This window comes from Scyliorhinus canicula, chromosome 1 (genome assembly GCF_902713615.1).
Source record: "Scyliorhinus canicula chromosome 1, sScyCan1.1, whole genome shotgun sequence".
NCBI lineage: Eukaryota > Metazoa > Chordata > Chondrichthyes > Carcharhiniformes > Scyliorhinidae > Scyliorhinus > Scyliorhinus canicula.
In genome coordinates this window covers 100,141,576-100,159,213 of record NC_052146.1, presented here as the reverse complement: position 1 = coordinate 100,159,213, position 17,638 = coordinate 100,141,576, and the positions used below count along the sequence as shown (strand labels likewise).

The window sequence follows — 17,638 nt, the reverse complement described above, 5'->3', positions numbered from 1 at the left end:
ATTATTTTGCTTAACCCTTTTGAATTTGGCATATGTCTGTCCCAGCTGTGTCCATAAATTCCTAAACTTTTGCCAATATGCATCAGGAGCCAATTCATATGCACTTAGTGTAGCCTTTTTACCTCATCATAATTTGTAGACTCCTCCTCTGATAGGGTAGCATAAACTTCCTGTGCCCACTCCATCAGTTTACTTTGCATTGGCAATGTCCACTTTTCTTTCAGCCATTCTATTTGGGTTGCTATTTTCTCAAATGCCCGAAAAGGAGAATCATAGAAGTTACAGTGCAGAAGGAGGCCATTTGGCCCATCGGGTCTGCACTGGCATTGGAGCCAGCACCCTACTTAAGCCCAGAGGGGATGGAGGCTAGGGCAGTTACATGCTCCTCCTGTAGGGTGTGGGTGGTGAGGGATACCACCGGTGTCCCCGCTGACTACGCCTGCGGGAAGTGCACCCAACTCCAGCTCTTCAGAGAACTGGGGAACTGGAGCCGGATGAACTTCGGATCATCCAGGAGGCAGAGGGGTGATAGAGAAGAGTTACAGGTAGGTACAGGACAAGAGTTCCTAGGTTACAGTCAGGGGAATAAAAACGAACAGGCAGACGGAGCAGGGATCCCTCATGGCCGTTCCCCTTCAAAACAAGTATACTGTTTTGGATGCTGTTGGGGGGGATGATCTACCGTGGGAAGGCCCTAGCGGTCAGCTCTCTGGCACTGGGTCTGGCTCTGAGGCTCAGAAAGGAAGGGGGACAATAGAAAAGCAGTAGTGATATGAGACTCAATGGTTAGGGGAATGGATAGGAGGTTCTGTGGTCGCGGACGAGACTCCCGGAAGACACGTTGCCTCCCGGGTGCCAGGGCCAGGGATGTCTCGGATCGAGCCTACAGGATTCTTCAGGGGGAGGGTGAGAAACCAGACATTGTGGTGTACATCGGCACCAACGACATAGCTAAGAAAAGGGATGAGGATCTAAAAAGTGATTTTAGGGAGTTAGGTTGGAAGCTAAAGAGCAGTGCAAGCAGAGTAGTGACCTTAGAATTGCTACGGTGCCACGTGCAAGTGAGACAAGAAACAGAGAGCTAGTGCAGCTGAACACGTGGCTACAGGGCTGGTGCAGGAGGGAAGGCTTCAGATATGTGGATAATTGGGATATCTTCTGGGGAAGGTGGGACCTGCACATGAAGGACGGATTGCACCTAAACTGGAGGGGCAGCAATATCCTGGGTGGGAGGTTTGCTAGAGCTCTTTGGGAGGGATTAAACTAGTTTGGCAGGGGAAGGGAACCAGAGCTATGGATCAGAGGATGGGGTAGCTGTTGCAGCAAGTCTGTGAGGAAGGATAGACAGTTGATAGCGCAAAGTTACACTCAGTGGAATGGGTTAAAGTGTGTCTGTTTCATTACAAGGGGCGAAATTCTCCCCTACCCGGCGGGGCGGTGGGTCCCGGCGTAGCGGAGTGGAGCCAACCACTCCGGCGTCGGGCCTCCACAAAAGGTGCGGAGAATTCCGCACCTTTAAGGGCTAGGCCCACACTGGAGTGGCTCCCGCTCCGCCGACTGGCGCCAACGGCCTTTGGCGCTATGCCGCCCGGCGTCGGGGCTGGCCGAAAGGCCTTCGCCGGTCCGCGCATGCGCCGGAGCGTCAGCGGCCGCTGACGTCACCACCGGCGCATGCGCGGTGGAGGAGGTCTCTTCCGCCTCCGCCATGGTGGAGGCCATGGCGGCGGCAGAAAAAGAGTGCCCCCACGGCACTGGCGCGCCCCGCGCCCCCCCCCGGGGGCCCGCTCGCGCCACCAATCCCGCTGGCACAGAGGTGGTTTAAACCACGTCGGCGGGATTGGCCTGTCAGCGGCGGGACTTCGGCCCATCGCGGGCCGGAGAATTGCCGCGGGTGGCACGCCGACCGGCGGGGCGTGATTTCCGCTCCCGCCAATTCCCGGGTGGCGGAGAATTCCGGCCACGGCGGGGGCGGGATTTATGCCGGTCCCGGGCGATTCCCCGACCCTGCGTGGGGTCGGAGAATTCCACCCCAGGAGTGTCAGAAATAAGGGAGATGAGCTTAGAGCATGGATCAGTACTTGGAACTATGATGTTGTGGCCATTACAGAGACATGGATTTCACAGGGGCAGGAATGGTTGTTAGATGTTCCGGGGTTTAGATGTTTTCAGAAGAATAGGGAGGGAGGTAAAAGAGGAGGGGGGGGGGGGGCGGCACTGTTAATTAGGGAGTGCATCACAGCTCAGAAAAGGAGGTAGTTGAGGAGGGTTTGTCTACTGAGTCAGAATGGGTGGAAGTCAGAAACAAGAAAGGAGCAGTCACTTTATTGGGGGTTTTCTATAGACCCCCCCAACAGCAGCAGAGAGAGAGAGGAACAGATTGAGCGGCAGATCTTGGAAAAGTAAAGAAGTAACAGTTACTGTCATGGGTGACTTCAACTTCCCTAATATTGACTGGAACCTCCTAAGTGCAAATGATTTGGATGGAGCAGATTTTGTCAGGTGTGTACAGGAAGGTTTCCTGACTCAATATGTCGATAGGCCGACTATGGGGGAGGCCATATTGGACTTGGTGCTCGGCAATGAAACAGGCCAGGTATCAGGGGGCGTGATTCTCCGCCCCCCACGACGGGTCGGAGAATAGCGGGAGAGCCTTCCCGACATTTTTCCCGACCTCCCGCTATTCTCCCCCCCACGGCCGCCCCACGACACGAATCGCTGCTCGCTGTTTTTTTACGGCGAGCAGCGATTCTCCCCTATCCGATGGGCCGATTTCCCAGGCCTTTACGGCCGTTTTCACGAACTCCAACACACCTGCTCTCACCGTTCGTGAAAACAGCTGCAAAGTGCCGTTCTGGAGAACCATGGCACCGATTGGCACGGCCGCACCACGGCCGTGCCAAGGGTGCCATGGGCCCGCGATCGGTGCCCACTGATCGCGGCAGCGGGTCCGAACCCCGCGCACTCTTTGTTCCTCCACCGCCCCGCGGGGCGGCTGAGGGGCATGACGGCCTGCGCATGTGCGGGTTTCACGCATATGCGTGATGACGTCATCCGCACATGCGCGGGTTGGAGCCGCCCAATCCTCGCATGCGCGGCTGACGTCATCGTGCGCGTCAGCCGGCGTTACCCTTGGGGCGCGGGCTTAGCGAAGTTCGCTAAGCCTGCGATGTCGTGGTTCACGGGGCCCCGCTGCTAGCCCCGACCGGGAGCAGAATCGGGTCCCGGGAGGGGGCGCGGAGGCTGCCGTGAAACACGGCCAGTTTCACGGCAGCCTTCACGACTATCCGCATTTGCGGAGAATCGCGCCCCTCAGATGTCTCGGTAGGAGAGCGTTTCGGTGACAGACCTTTACCATAGTCATGGAGAGGGATAGGAACACACAGGGCACGATTCTCCCGACTTACGAAAAATCGGAGAATAGCGGGCGGCGTAAATTTTTACGGACACGCTGGTCCGACGCCCTCCCGCTATTCTCCCCCCCCCCCCCCCCCATGCCCGCTTCCCGACACGAATCGCTGCCTGCCGTTTTTTTACGGTGAGCAGCGATTCTCTCCTGGCCGATGGGCCGATTTCCAAGGCCTTTACGGCCGTTTTTACAAGCGTAAAACACACCTGCTCTGACCGTTCGTAAAAACGGCCGTAAAGTCCCGTTCTGGGTAACCATGGCACCGATTGGCACGGCCGTGCCAAGTGTGCCATGGGCCCGCGATCGGTGGGCACTGATTGCGGGCAGCGGGTACTTACCCCGCGCACTCTTTCTCCCTCCGCCGCCCCGATGGATCCATCCGCGGACTTCTGCGGGGCATAACGGCCCGCGCATGCGCGGGTTTCATACACAAGCGCGATGACGTCATCCGCGCATGCGCGGGTTGGAGTAGTCCAATCTGCGCATGCGCGGCTGACATCATAAGCGTCAGCCGTCGCTAACTTTGGCTCGCGGGCTTAGCGAAATTCGTTAAGCCCGCGATGCCGGAGTTCACGGCTGCGCGATGCTAGCCCCGACCGGGGAGCAGAATCGGTTCCCGGTCAGGGGGGCGGAGGCAAGCGTCAAACGCGCCCGTTTTTGACGCCAGCTTCCCGATTTTTCGTAAGTCGGGAGAATCGCACCCACAGTATGGAAAGGTATTTAATTGGGGGAGGGGAAATTATACTGCTATTAGACAGGAGCTGAGGAGCATAAAGTGGGAACAATTGTTCTTGGGGAAATGCACAACAGTAATGTGGGGATTGTTTAAGGAGCACTTGCTGCTCCTGAGACGAGGAAGGAATGGTAAGGTGAAGGAGCCTTGGATGACAAGAAAAGTGGAGCTTCTAGTCAAGAGGAAGAAGGAAGCTTATGTAAGGTTGAGGAAGCAAGGATCTGACTCGGCTCGAGAGGGTTACAAGGTAGCCAGGAAGGAACTCAAAAATGTACTGAGGACAGCTAGAAGGGGGCATGAAAAAGCCCTGGCGGAAGGATTAGGGAAGTTATGTGAGAAATAAGAGGATGATCAGAGTGAGATTAGGGCCGATCAGGGATACTGGAGGGAACATGTGCCTAGAGTCTGAGGAGATGGGGGAGGTCCTAAATGAATACTTTGCTTCAGTATTCACTAGCGAAAGGGACCTTGTTGCTCAAAAGAACAGTGTGAACCAGGTTAATAGACTCAAACAAGTTGATATTAAGAAGGAGGATGTGCTGGAAATTTTGAAAAGCAGCAGGATGGATAAGTCCCCTGGGCCTGACGGGATATACCCAAGGTTACGACGGGAAGTGAGGGAGTTAATTGCAGCACCGTTGGTGATGATCTTTGCGTCCTCACTCTTCACTGGAGTAGTACCTGATGATTGGAGGGAGGCGAATGTTGTTTTCCTGTTCAAGAAAGGGAATAGGGAAATCCCTGGGAATTACAGACCCATCAGTCTTACGTCTGGTGAGCAAAATATTGGAAAGGATTCTGAGAGATGGGTGATTATTTAGAAAAACATAGTTTGATTAAAGATAGTCAGCATAACTTTGTGAGGGGCAGGTCATGCCTCACAAGCCTCATTGAATTCTTTGAGGATGTGATGAGACACGTTGATGAAGGTCGCAGTGAACGTGGTGTATATAGATTTCAATAAAGCATTTTTTTTTTTAGAACAATACAGCACAGAACAGGCCCTTCGGCCCTCGATGTTGTGCCGAGCAATGATCACCCTACTCAAACTCACGTATCCACCCTATACCCGTAACCCAACAACTCCCCCTTAACCTTACTTTTTAGGACACTACGGGCAATTTAGCATGGCCAATCCACCTAACCCGCACATCTTTGGACTGTGGGAGGAAACCGGAGCACCCGGAGGAAACCCACGCACACACGGGGAGGACGTGCAGACTCTGCACAGACAGTGACCCAGCCGGGAATCGAACCTGGGACCCTGGAGCTGTGAAGCATTGATGCTAACCACTATGCTACCGTGCTGCCAGGGTAGGCTCATTCAGAAAGTTAGGGGGCATGGGAAACAGGGAAATTTGGCTGTCTGAGTACAGAATTGGCTGGCCGAAAGAAGACAACGAATGGTAGTGGATGGAAAGTATTCCACCTGGAGGTTAGTGACCGGTGGTGTCCCGCAGGGATCTGTTCTGGGACCTCCGCTCTTTGTGGTTTTTATGAGTGACTTGGATGAGGAAGTGGAAGGGTGGGTTAGTAAGTTTGCTGATGAGACGAAGGTTGGGGGAGGTGTAGATAGTGTTGAGGGTTGTTGCAGGTCACTACAGGACATTGACAGGATGGAGAGATGGGCTGAGAAGTGGCAGATGGAGTTCAACCTGGATAAATGTGAAGTGATTCACTTTGGAAGGTCGAATTTGAATGCTGAATACAGGGTTAAAGGCAGGATTCTTGGAAGTGTGGAGGAACAGAGGGATCTTGGAGTCCACGAACATAGATCCCTCAAAGTTGCCACCCAGGTTGATAGAGTTGTTAAGAAGGCGTATGGTGTGTTGGCTTTCATTAACAGGGGGTTGAGTTTAAGAGCCGTGAGGTTTTGCTGCAGCTTTGTAAAACCCTAGTTAGACCATACTTGGAATATTGTGTCCAGTTCTGGTCGCCTCATTATATGAAAGATGTGGATATTTTGGAGAGGGAACAGAGGAGATTTACCAGGATGCTGCCTGGACTGGAGGGCATGTCTTATGAAGAATGGTTGAGGGAGCTAGGGCTTTTCTCACTGGAGCGAAGAAGGCAGAGAGGTGACTTGATAGAAGTATACAAGGTGATGAGAGGCATGGATAGAGTGGATAGCCAGAGACTTTTCCCAGGGTGGAAATGGCTGTCACGAGGGGACATAATTTTAAGGTGATTGGAGGAAGGTATGGGGAGATGTCAGAGGGAGGTTCTTTCCACCGAGAGTGGTGGGTGTGTGGAATGCACTGCCAGAGGAGGTGGTGGAGTCAGAGTCATGAGGGACATATAAGCGACTCTTAGACAGGCACATGGACAGCAGTGAATTGAAGGGGTGTAGGTTAGGTTGATCTTGGATTAGGATAAATCGTTGGCACAACATCGTGGGCTGAAGGGCTTGTGCTGTATTGTTCTATATTCTATGTCTCCGCCTTATCGCTGTAATCCAATAACCCCATCTAACCTTTTGGACACTAGAGGACAATTTAGCATGGCCAATCCACCTAACCTGCGCATCTTTGGACTGTGGGAGGAAACCGGAACATCCGGAGGAAATCCACACAGACATTGGGAGAAAGTGCAAACTCCACACAGTCACCCTAAGCCAGAATTGAACCTGGGACCCTGGAACTGTGAGGCAGCAGTGCTAACCACTGTGCCACCGTGCCACTCATCCTTCCTTCTCCTTCCTTCTCTTCAAACTTTGAGAGGGCCTGTATAAATTTAAACATCACCACTGTGTTCCATTCTCGCGTTAATCTCCTATCCAGCTCCTGGTAGCTCACATTTAATTTCTCGTGCCTGATACTGGAATTCACTTTTGGGTTTTTTTTCCCCTCTAATACTTTTTCCTCTCTCTTGCTTTTTCCTGTCTCTCTTCTTTTAAATAAAAATTAATTTAGAGTATCCAATTCTTTTTTTCACATTAAGGGGCAGTTTAGCGTGGCGTATTCACCTATCCGGCACATCTTTTTTGGGTTTTGGGTGTGAGACCCACACCGACACAGGGAGAATATGCCAACTGCACATGGCAGTGACCAGGGCCGGGATCGAACCCAGGTCCCCAGCGCACTGAGGCAGTAGTGCTAACTGCAGCACCGTTCTGACCCTTTCACTGTCTCTCTACTTCCAACCTCAATTCAATATCCATTTGAGCAGCTTTTATCTTTTTATTTTTTCTGTATTTCCATTTCTTTCTCCATTCTTTTAAATTCCTCTCATGCTCAAACTGCAACCAAATTCTCTCCAGCTCACTTTCCCCACCAGAAAATATCTTTGCTGTTAAGCTACTTTGTGGGCTCGCCTGTGTTTCTAACAGACAGACATATTCAACTAATATATCATACATCCACTGCCTTCCTAGCTTTAGCTGGCACCTCTATTTTCAATTCACCAACGAATTTGATTAGCTTGTCATTTTAAAGTCCTTGTGAATAAACCAAGCACCAGTCGTTCACCTGAAGACAAATCTTAGCAGCTTCCAGGGCAATCCTGTTATATTGCTACAAACCATGGGCGGGATTCTCTGATCCTGAGGCTAAGTGTTGACGCCGTCGTAAACTCCGTCGCGTTTCATGACGGTGTCAACAGGTCCTCAGGAACAGCGATTCCAAGCCCCTCAGTAGGCCAGCACGACACTGGAGTGACCCACGCCATTCATGGAGTGGTGGCCTTAACGGTTTGTTAACATCGCCCTGTTATCCTCTGGTGTCCCCCAGATTTCCACCTGGACAATGGGTATCCTGGCAACAGTGGCAGAACCTGCTGTCCGGCCATGCTGGTGGGTGCAGTCCTAATTCCTCACTCCCCAAGTATCTCACCCTCTAATATAGAGGGTGGGTTGAAGACAAGACAGACAAACACAGGGGGAGGAGATGAAAGTAAAAGATAACAGTCTTTGTTTCAGATGGGTGTTTCGAGCACACCTTGCTTCAATCCAGGCTTTCAATTTGAGGTTTTCACTGTAGATTCATGCAGACTCTGTGTACAGCTATGCAGTTTGTCTTCCTTCAACCTAGGCTTTCAGTTCAAAGCATTCACTGTAGATTCATTCAGTTTCTTGTCGCTCAGCATCTCGGTCTCCATCTTGTGCTCCGTGTTTTAAGCCTAAGTATAAATGTTGGGGGAATTATGGCCCACATGAATTCTACTTTGTTTATTGTCATGCCAGATATAAACTTCAAAATGCTGAAGGACTAGTAGCAATGCCCATACCCCCAGGTCACTGGCACCTATGGCCATTTTAATAGTCTGACAACTCTGGGATGGCCAGAATCAGTAAGACATAGTTTAAAAACCATGGCCGGGATTCTCTGACCCGGCGCCGGGTCGGAGAATCCACGGGGGGACGCGAGAATAGTGCCCCGCCGCCGGCTCCCCCATTCTCCGGCGCCGATTGTTGGGCGCCCGCGGGATTCCCGCCGCGCTGGTCAGAGGCCGTTGACAGCGTCCCGCCCCCCCCCCCCCCCCCCCCCCCCCCTCCGGCGATTCTCCGGGGCCGATGGGTCGACTGGCCGAAGAGTTTGGCCGAGTCCCGCCGGCCTGGGTTACTCGGGTCCCACATGGCAGGACCTGGAAGGAGAGTCTGTGGTGGCCATCCTGGAGGGGGGGACGGGGGGAATCTGACCCCGGAGAGGGGCTCCCACGGTGGCCTGGCCCGCGATCGGGGTCTACCGATCGGCAGGCGGGCTAGTTCCGTGGGGGCCTATTTTACTCAAAACCGGGTCCCTGTAGGACTCCACCATATTGCCCGGGGGCCGGCGCGGAGAAGGGAACCCCCGCCCATGCGTGGAAATAAGCCGGCCGTTCCGCGCATGCGCAAACTCGCGTGGGCCGTTCCACGCCGGCTGGAGCTGCGGGGACCACTCCGGCGCCAACCTAGTCCCCAAGGAAGGGGAGCATCCCCCATTATCGGGCACCGTTGACGCCGGAGTGGTTGGCGCCGTTTTTCACGTCAGCGTGGGGACATAATCCCATTATTGGAGGATCCCCCCCTTTTACCTAAATACATACAGTATTTGGAATAAGGTCAATGAGCTGATGGCACAAATAGAGACACATGGGTATCATTTGGTGGAGGTCACTGAAACACGGTTGCAGGAGGACTGGGACTGGGAGTTATGTGTCCAAGGGTACTCAGTATTCCGATAGGATAGACAGGATGTTACAGGAATGGGAGTTGCTTTATTGGTTAAAGATGACATCACGGTGGTATTAAGAAATTATATTGACATTAAAGGCAAAGATGTTGAATCAATATGGGTGGTAATAAAAAACAAGGGGAAAAACCCCTAGGTAGGAGTAATTTACAGCCTCCCGAGCACTACTTCCAAAGTGGGGCATAGAATAAACCAAGAAATAATGAGGGCTTGTGAGAAGGGGATAGCGGTAATCATGGGTAATTTTAACATATTGACTGGACTAATCAAATTGACAGGGAAATTTCATAGAGTGCATGAGTGATTGTTTCTTGGAGCAATATGTGATGGAGCCAACCAGGGAGCAGGCTATTTTAGATGTAGTATTACGTATCGAAGAAGGGTTGATAAATAGTTTTGTCGTTAAGGATTCTCTTGGAAGGAGTGATCACAGCATGCAAAAATTTCAAATTCAGATTGAGTGAGAGAAAATGGAGAGGCAGACTAGAATTTTAGCATTGTCCGAGGTTGCACGGGCAGCACGGTAGCACAAGTGGCTCGCACTGTGCCTTCACAGCGCCAGGGTCCCAGGTTCGATTCCCCGCTGGGACACTGTCTAGGAGGAGTCTGCAAGTTCTCCCCTTGTCTGCGTGGGTGTCCTCCCAGTGCTCCGGTTTCCTCCCACAGTCCAAAGATGTGCAGGTTAGGTGGATTGGCCATGCTAAATTGCCCTTAGTGTCCAAAAAGGTTAGGTGGGGTTATTGGGTTATGGGTATAGGGTGGAAATGAGGGCTTAAGTGGGTCAGTGCAGAGTCGATGGGCCAAATGACCTCCTTTTGCACCGTATGTTCCATGTTCTATGTTCTCTGTAATTATACAGGCCTGAGGACAGTAGACTTGGCACAAATAATTGAGGGTAAGACAGTTGAGGAACAATGGCAGATGTTCAGGGAGATATTAAACACCTCTCAAATAAAGAATATTTTTGAGAGGAAGAGGGATTGTAGAAGGGAGAAAAACGTTCCATGACTAATCAAGGAATTCGAGGAGGACATAAAGGCAAAAACTAGGGCAAACCATACTGCAAAAACTAGTGGTCAGCTGGAGGATTGGAAGAACTTTAGGGGTCAACAAAAAGCTATTAAAAATAGAATCAAAAAGCTAAGATGAACTACGAAAGGAAACTAACAGAAAACATAAACACTTACACCAAGAGCTTCTATAAGTATATAAAGAGGAAGAGAATAGCTAAAGTACATTTTTGGCCCTTTAGAGGACGATACTGGTGAGGTAATGGGGAACACAGAGATAACGGAGGCACTGAACCAATGTTTTGCCTCTGCCTTCACAGTCGAGGATAATAAACTTTTCCAAGAACTGCAGTGCAATAACCATCACTCGGGAGAAGGTATTGAATAAACTAATGGGACTAAAGGCAGATAAGTCTCCGGAACCTGATGGCCTGCACCCTTGGATATTAAAGGAGGTGGTAGTGGAGATAGTGGATGCATTGGCTATGATATTTCAAATTTCCCTGGATTCTGTAAATGCCCTGGTAGATTGGAAACACGCTAATGCAACTCCACTATTCAAAAAGGGAGAGAGGCAAAAAGTAAGAAACTATAAAACGGTTAGTTTGACCTCTGTGGTGAAGTTGCTGGAATAAAACATAAAGGAGGAGATGACTGAACATTTGGAAAGATGAAGCTCAATCCAACATTGTCAGCGTGGTTTTAAGAAGGGTAAGTAATGCTTGACAAACTTGCTTGAGTTCTTTGAGGACTTAATCAGCAAGGTGGATAATGGGGAACCTGGAGATGTGGTATATCTAGACTTCCAGAAGGTGTTTGACAAGGTGCCACCTAAATGATTGATCCAGAAGGTGAGATTGCAGGGGGGTGGGGGTAGAATGCTAGATTGGATTGAAGATTGGCTGACTGACAGAAAGCAGAGGGTCGGGTTAAATGGGTCCTTCTCTGGCTGGTGAACTTTAACTAGTGGGGTGCTGCAGGGTTCAGTCCTTGAATCTCAACTGTTCACAATCTATATAAATGATCTGCAAGCAGGGACAGAGTGTAATGTTGCTAAATTTGCGGATGATGCTAAAATCGGTGGGAAAGCAGACAGTGAAGATGAGATGCAGAGGGATATAGATAGGCTAGGAGATTGGGCGAAAACTTGGCAGATGGAGTTTAATGTTGATAAGTGTGAGGTTATCCATTTTGGCAGAAAAAATAGTCAGGCAAATTATTATCTAAATGGAAAGCAGCTGCAAAATGCATCTGGGCAGAGGGATCTGGGTGTCTTTGTTCATGAATCGCAGAAAGTCTGTATGCTGGTACAAAATGTAAAAAGAAAGGGAAATGGAATGTTCGCGTTTATTTCAAAAAGCCAGGAGTATAAAAGTAGAAAAATATTGTTGCAATTGTATAAGGTGTTGGTGAGACCACATCTGGAGTATTATGTCCAGTTTTGGTCTCCTTATTTGAGGAAGGAAAATTCAGAATGTCCATTCACCTAACGAGCATGTCTTATGGGACTCTGTGGGAGGAAACCAGAGGAAACCCATGGAGATACTGGGAGAACGTGCAGACTCTACACAGACAGTGACCCAAGCCGGGAATCGAGCCCGGGTCCCTAGTGCTGTGAAGCCACAGTGCCACTTACTGTCTTACCTACTCTGAAGCAGTTCAGAGGAGGTTCACCAGATTGATTGCTGGGATGAAGGGGTTGACTTATGAGGAGAGATTAAACAGTTTGGGTTTATACTCGCTGGAGTTCAGAAGGATATGAGCGAATTTGATTGAAGTATATAAAATACTAAAAGAGATTGATAAAGTAAATGTAGACCAAATGTTCTCCGTTGTGGGGCAATCAAGAACAAGGGGTCACAGATATAGGTTGAGAAGCAGTAGATTTAAAACTGAGAGGAGGCACTACTTCTCGCACAGGTTGGTGAATTTGTGGAACTTGCTTCCCCATACTGCGGTGGAGTCCAAATAATTAAATGGTTTCAAGAGGGAGATAGATATATTTCTGATTTTAAAAAATCGGGTTGAAGGGTTATGGGGAACAGGTAGGGAGGTTGCTCTGAGACCAGAAAGAGATCAGCCATGATCTGATTGAATGGCGGAGCAGGCCCAAGTGCTGAATTGCCTACTTCTGCTCCTAATTCCTGTGTTCCTAGGTGAGGTGCTCTTTCAGAGGGTTGGTGCAGACTTGATGTGGCCTCCTTCTTCACTGTAAGGATTCTATGGAAAAGTGACTTTGAAGAAATATGGTTGAGGTCTTAAAATTAGTGAAAGGGTTGAATTCAGTTATTTGATCAGTTATTTGAATTGGTCACTGGAAACAGGATCAGGAACATAAGTACAGGGTCCCAGGTTCGCTTCCCGGCTTGGATCACTGTCTATGCGGAGTCGGCACGTTCTCCTGTGTCTGCATGGGTTTCCTCCGGGTGCTCCGATTTCTCCAATAAGTCCCAAAAGATGTGCTGTTAGGTGAATTGGACATTCTGAATTCTCCTTCCGTGTACCCAAACAGGCGCCGGAATGTGGCGACTAGGGGCCTTTCACAGTAACCTCATTGCAGTGTTAATGTAAGCCTACTTGTGACAATAAAGATTATTATTATTAGAGGTAGGCTAGATGCTAGAAACACCTCCTTTCACAGATTAATCTACAGTAGGTCAGCAATACAGAGATTTGACAGTAATTCGCCGACATCAATGAGAGGTTTAAAATAGCAAAAACTAACTACATCTGGGGTAGAGTAAAAAAACCACTCAGATCACAGAATTGTTACAGCACAGGAGGCCATTCAGCCTGTTGTGTTTGCGTTGAGTGAGTAATACCCCTCGTGCCATTCCCCCACTTTCTCCTCTTAACCCTGCACATGCTTTATTTTCTGATATTAATCCAATTCCTTCTTGAATGTTTTGATGGAACGTGCCTCCACCACACTGCGTATTCAGATCTTAACTACTCATTGCATGAAAAAGCTTCTCATGTTTCCATTGCTTCTTTTGCCACTCTTAACTACTCATTGCTGTAAATCTGTGTGCTCTCATTCACAATAAATATATCTACCTGAAGGTCAGGGGGCGACACAAAGGATTAATGTTCTGAGCTAATTTTTGACCTGTTTCACACAAAATTGTCTGCATCACAAAATAGAGTAGTTGATACAAAGCAGAACCTGAACACAGTCTGGCATAGCAGCTTCTCAATCACTAAAATGAGACTTTATCATATTTAATTACAGGTTTGTTGTGGGAAGCTTGTCGAAAGCAGATGCTTGTAAATTTTCATGAAAAAAAAAATAGCGTGGAATGATTACCCATTTATGTACTTTTATTCTGTATATAGTGTAAGTAAAATTGTGCAAAACATTTTTTTTTCAAATGTGATTTTTTTTAATGTGAGCATTCATCCAGAAGAGAGGAGAAAAGTCCTTACCTGTAAACAAACCTAAGATGAAGAGCTCTCCACTGATAAAAATAAAGAATTTGAATTTTCAACAACCTATAAACTGCAAAGCATAACTATTAGGATCTGGCTATCTGGAAATAAAATAGAATAGCAATTCAGCAATGGATAATATTTGAAATGCAAACATCACCTGAAGCCAAACTTGAGTTTTAATCCTCTCATTCCTGATGCATAGTGGGAAATAGGACAACTTTAGCCAACAGCATCTCTTGAGACTTACAGTGATAGTTGATAAATGTATCCATTTTATAGGCACATGAGACAGTTCAGATAAATGTTATAATTTTCTGAAATGTGTAATTTTTGTGTTTTGGTAATTAGAAATTTCAGTTGCCAACTGGCCGTGGATGGGTCGGGCTGGTGGTGACTGGATAAAGGGGTTTTAATTGGTTTTGGAGGGTGGGGGGGTGGGGTGCACTTTGATAGGCAGCTTTCTCCATTCTTCATTGGTGGGTCACCTTGAGTAATCAGTGAGATTTGGTTGCTTTTATAAAATATCATAATTTCTCACCTGATTGTCTTCTAGTTGCTTTGCTCACTTTTTATTTGCAAGTTCCTCCCTTGTCAGTTCCGCTTTTACTTGAGTCAGTGAATAAAGTGTGACAAAAAGTGTTGGGAAAAATTGTCCCTTCTGTAAAAGGATTCTTGTTGTATCCATATAAGAACAAGATTGTCTTTGACTTGATTGTTTCTCATTAAAAAAGAAAGACTTGTACAAGTAGTTTCACAACCACCTAACAACTCCGTGCTTTGCAGATAATGGCATATAGTTTATCGAAATGGCCCTGTGTGAGTTTAAGCTTTGAACTTCAGCAGGAAATTTAAGAATAAGAGGCAGTGTAACTATCCTGTCCTCACTTTACATCGCACAAATGTATACTTCCAACAGGCATTACTGAATAGTAATCTAGGGATGCTGACACCAACTATAGCATCCTTTACTGAAATAAGCACAATTTAATCAACAACTTTCCTGATCTGTATGGCTCAATGACGCTGTAGATAAACCCGTTGAAAGCTTGAAGTTTTGAGATACTTAACTTTTTTTTAAAGATCCATCTTATCTGTAGTGTTGTTGTTGCCTCACTCTTCAATTTTTTGTAATATCACAGAACAATGTACGTAGTCTCCCTTTTTTGGTGATTATTTATTTGAATCTACAGATTACATAATTAACAGAACCGATAGCTTTAAAGCAAGCACAAAAGTAATGAAGGCAATGGGAAACCATACCTGCCTAAGAATTGAAAGGATGCCTGCCAGCAACCTATTAGTCAGGATAGATTCCTGTATTTTAAAGTGTATGCTTGTTTGAGGTCCTCACTGACAAATTACTGATCAAGTATCCATTAATGTTGTGTGACTAGCTTTAGAAGTGCTGGGCTCATGAAAAGTATGACTAAATTTTCTCAAGTTTGATGTTGCTGATTTATGCCTCTACTAGAGTTGACATTTACATAAATTAATAAGAGAGAATGTTATATTTGATCAGATTCTGCCATTTAAGATTAAAATTGCAGTTACATCGCAATAGAAATTGAAATTTATAAAAGCACATTTTGTGCAGATGTGATCACTGCATGTATTGTTTGAATCACGTACGAGAGATGAGTGGGGATCTGACACATTCTGGTGTTTTACAGGTGACTCTGTGATACAAAATGCTGCAAATAGTGGTGTGGGTCAAGCAACAATTCAGATAGCCAAAGCTATGGGACTGAAGACCATTAATGTTATCAGAAATAGGTGAGTTTGTCTCCACATGTAGCAACATAGAAACTCGAAGCAGAAGTAGGCCATTTGGCCCTTTGAGCCTGCTTCTCAATTCATTATGATCATGGTTGATCCTCTAACTTGGAAGAACTGAACTGATTGGTCAGGTGGAACTTTTGTTGGGAAACGCAGTCCATCTAACATCATCTCACCAAGTTCAAATGATCAGTAGGTCAGAAGCTGGATCCAGGTATTTTAGTAACGAGCATTAAGTGCATTTTAATTTACTTCCTCAAGAATCAGCACAGTTGTTGCATTAGTGACAAGAGGTTGAAAAAACTGAGATTGTGTTTTTAAACTTTGTAATTTCCCCTCTCCCTGTGCACATCTAATCAAATAAAATCATAAAATAGATTACAAACATGTGAACATTTACATGAACATATGAACAAGGAGCAGTAGGCCATTCGGCCCCTCAAGCCGGTTCCGCCATTCAATAAAATCATGGCAAATCTGATTGTAACCTCCTGTCTACCCCAATAACCTTTCACCCCCTTGTTTATCAAGAATCTCTCGATCTCTGCCTTTAAAATATCCAAGGACTATGCTTCCACCGTCTTTTGAGGGAGTTCCAATGACTCACTGCCGTCTGGGGAAAGAAATTCTCCTTGTCTCTGTCTTAAATGGGCAGTACAAACCAAGAAATACTGGGGGCTTTTAAAATAGGTATGACAATAGTCATGGTTGATTTTAATAAGCATATAGATTTAGATTAATGAAATTGCCTGGAGTAGCTTTGAGGGAGAGATAATTGAATGTTTTGGGTTGTTACTTGGAGCAATATATTTTGGAACCAACCAGAGAGCAGGCTGGTATTGTGTAATGAGAAGGGACTAATTAATGACCTAATGCTTAAGGATCTTTTCGGGAAGACTTATAGCATGAAAAATTTCAAATAAAGTTTGATTGTGAGAAACTGGAGTCCCACACTCACGTTCTGGAGTTAAACAAAGGTAATTATGTTGGCATGAGGATAGATTTGGCCCTAGTGGTCTGGGCAGGAAGACTAAAAGATTAGACAGCTAATGAGCAGTGGCAATTGTTCAAGGAGATATTCAATTCCCCCCCCCACTGAAATATATTCCAGAGAGGAAGAAAGATAGTAAGAGGGGCAAAAAACATCCAAGGCTAAGCAAGGAAATTGAAGATAACCTAAAGGCAAAAATGACGGCATATCATATTGCAAGGCCAGTGGAAAGCTGGAAGATTGGGAAACCTTTGAAGATCAACACAAAGTTACTAAAAACTTTATAAAAAGAGCAAAGGTAAATTATGAAAGAAAACTAGCGCAAAATATAAAAAAGGATAGCAAAACCTTCTATAAGTATATAAAAGGGAAGGGAGTAGCTAAAGTGAATGTTGGTGCTTTGGAGGATGAGACCGAAGAGTTGCATTATAGTAATGGAACAGAGAAATAGCAGTGACTTTAAATTAATATTTTTAATAATAATGTTTATTGGTACAAGTAGGCTTACATTAATACTGCATTGAAGTTACTGTGAAAAGCACCTAGTTGCCACATTCCGGCGCCTGTTCGGGAACACAGAGGGAGAATTCAGAATGCCCAATTCACCTAACAAGCACATCTTTCGGGCCTTGTGGGAGGAAACCGGAGCATCCGGAGGAAAGCCACGCAGACACGGAGAATATGCAGACTCCGCACAGACAGTGACCCAAGCCGAGAATCGAACCTGGGACCCTGGCGCTGTGAAGCAACGGTGCTAACCACTGTGCTACTGTGCCACCCTCAGTTTTCACGGTGCCGGGCACTAGTACCATTCCAATAGTAACAGGTAACACAGAGGCAATAGAAAGGGAGGAACTTAGAACAGTCATCATCAATAGGGAAAACATATTGGGATTGAAGGAAAACATGTCCCCAAGGTCTGATGGCCCACATCATTAGGTCTTAAAGGAAGTGGCAGCGGAGATAGTGGATCCACTGGTTATAATATTCCAAAATTCCCTGGATGCATGAAAGGTTACAATAGATTGGAAAAATACTTATGTCAGGCCCTTATTCAAGGGGAGGGAGGCAGAAAGTCTTTATTACATGTAGTGTCCCCATAATGAGTTGTCATTTCTTTTC

At 47.1% G+C, this 17,638-nt stretch overlaps 1 protein-coding gene across 9 annotated transcripts in view; it reads left to right on the top strand.

Annotated features, from left to right (window-relative positions):
• mecr (mitochondrial trans-2-enoyl-CoA reductase) overlaps window positions 1-17,638 on the top strand; it is a 361,687-nt gene that overhangs the window by 115,240 nt on the left and 228,809 nt on the right. For all 9 annotated transcript variants that reach the window (XR_005460537.1, XM_038796363.1, XM_038796367.1 and 6 more), the window contains one exon: window positions 15,420-15,522. Coding sequence is in view for 8 of the 9 variants with exons in the window: in XM_038796363.1 (XP_038652291.1) it covers window positions 15,420-15,522 (103 nt within the window). In the remaining variant the exon portion in view is untranslated. The remainder of the gene's footprint in view (window positions 1-15,419; window positions 15,523-17,638) is intronic.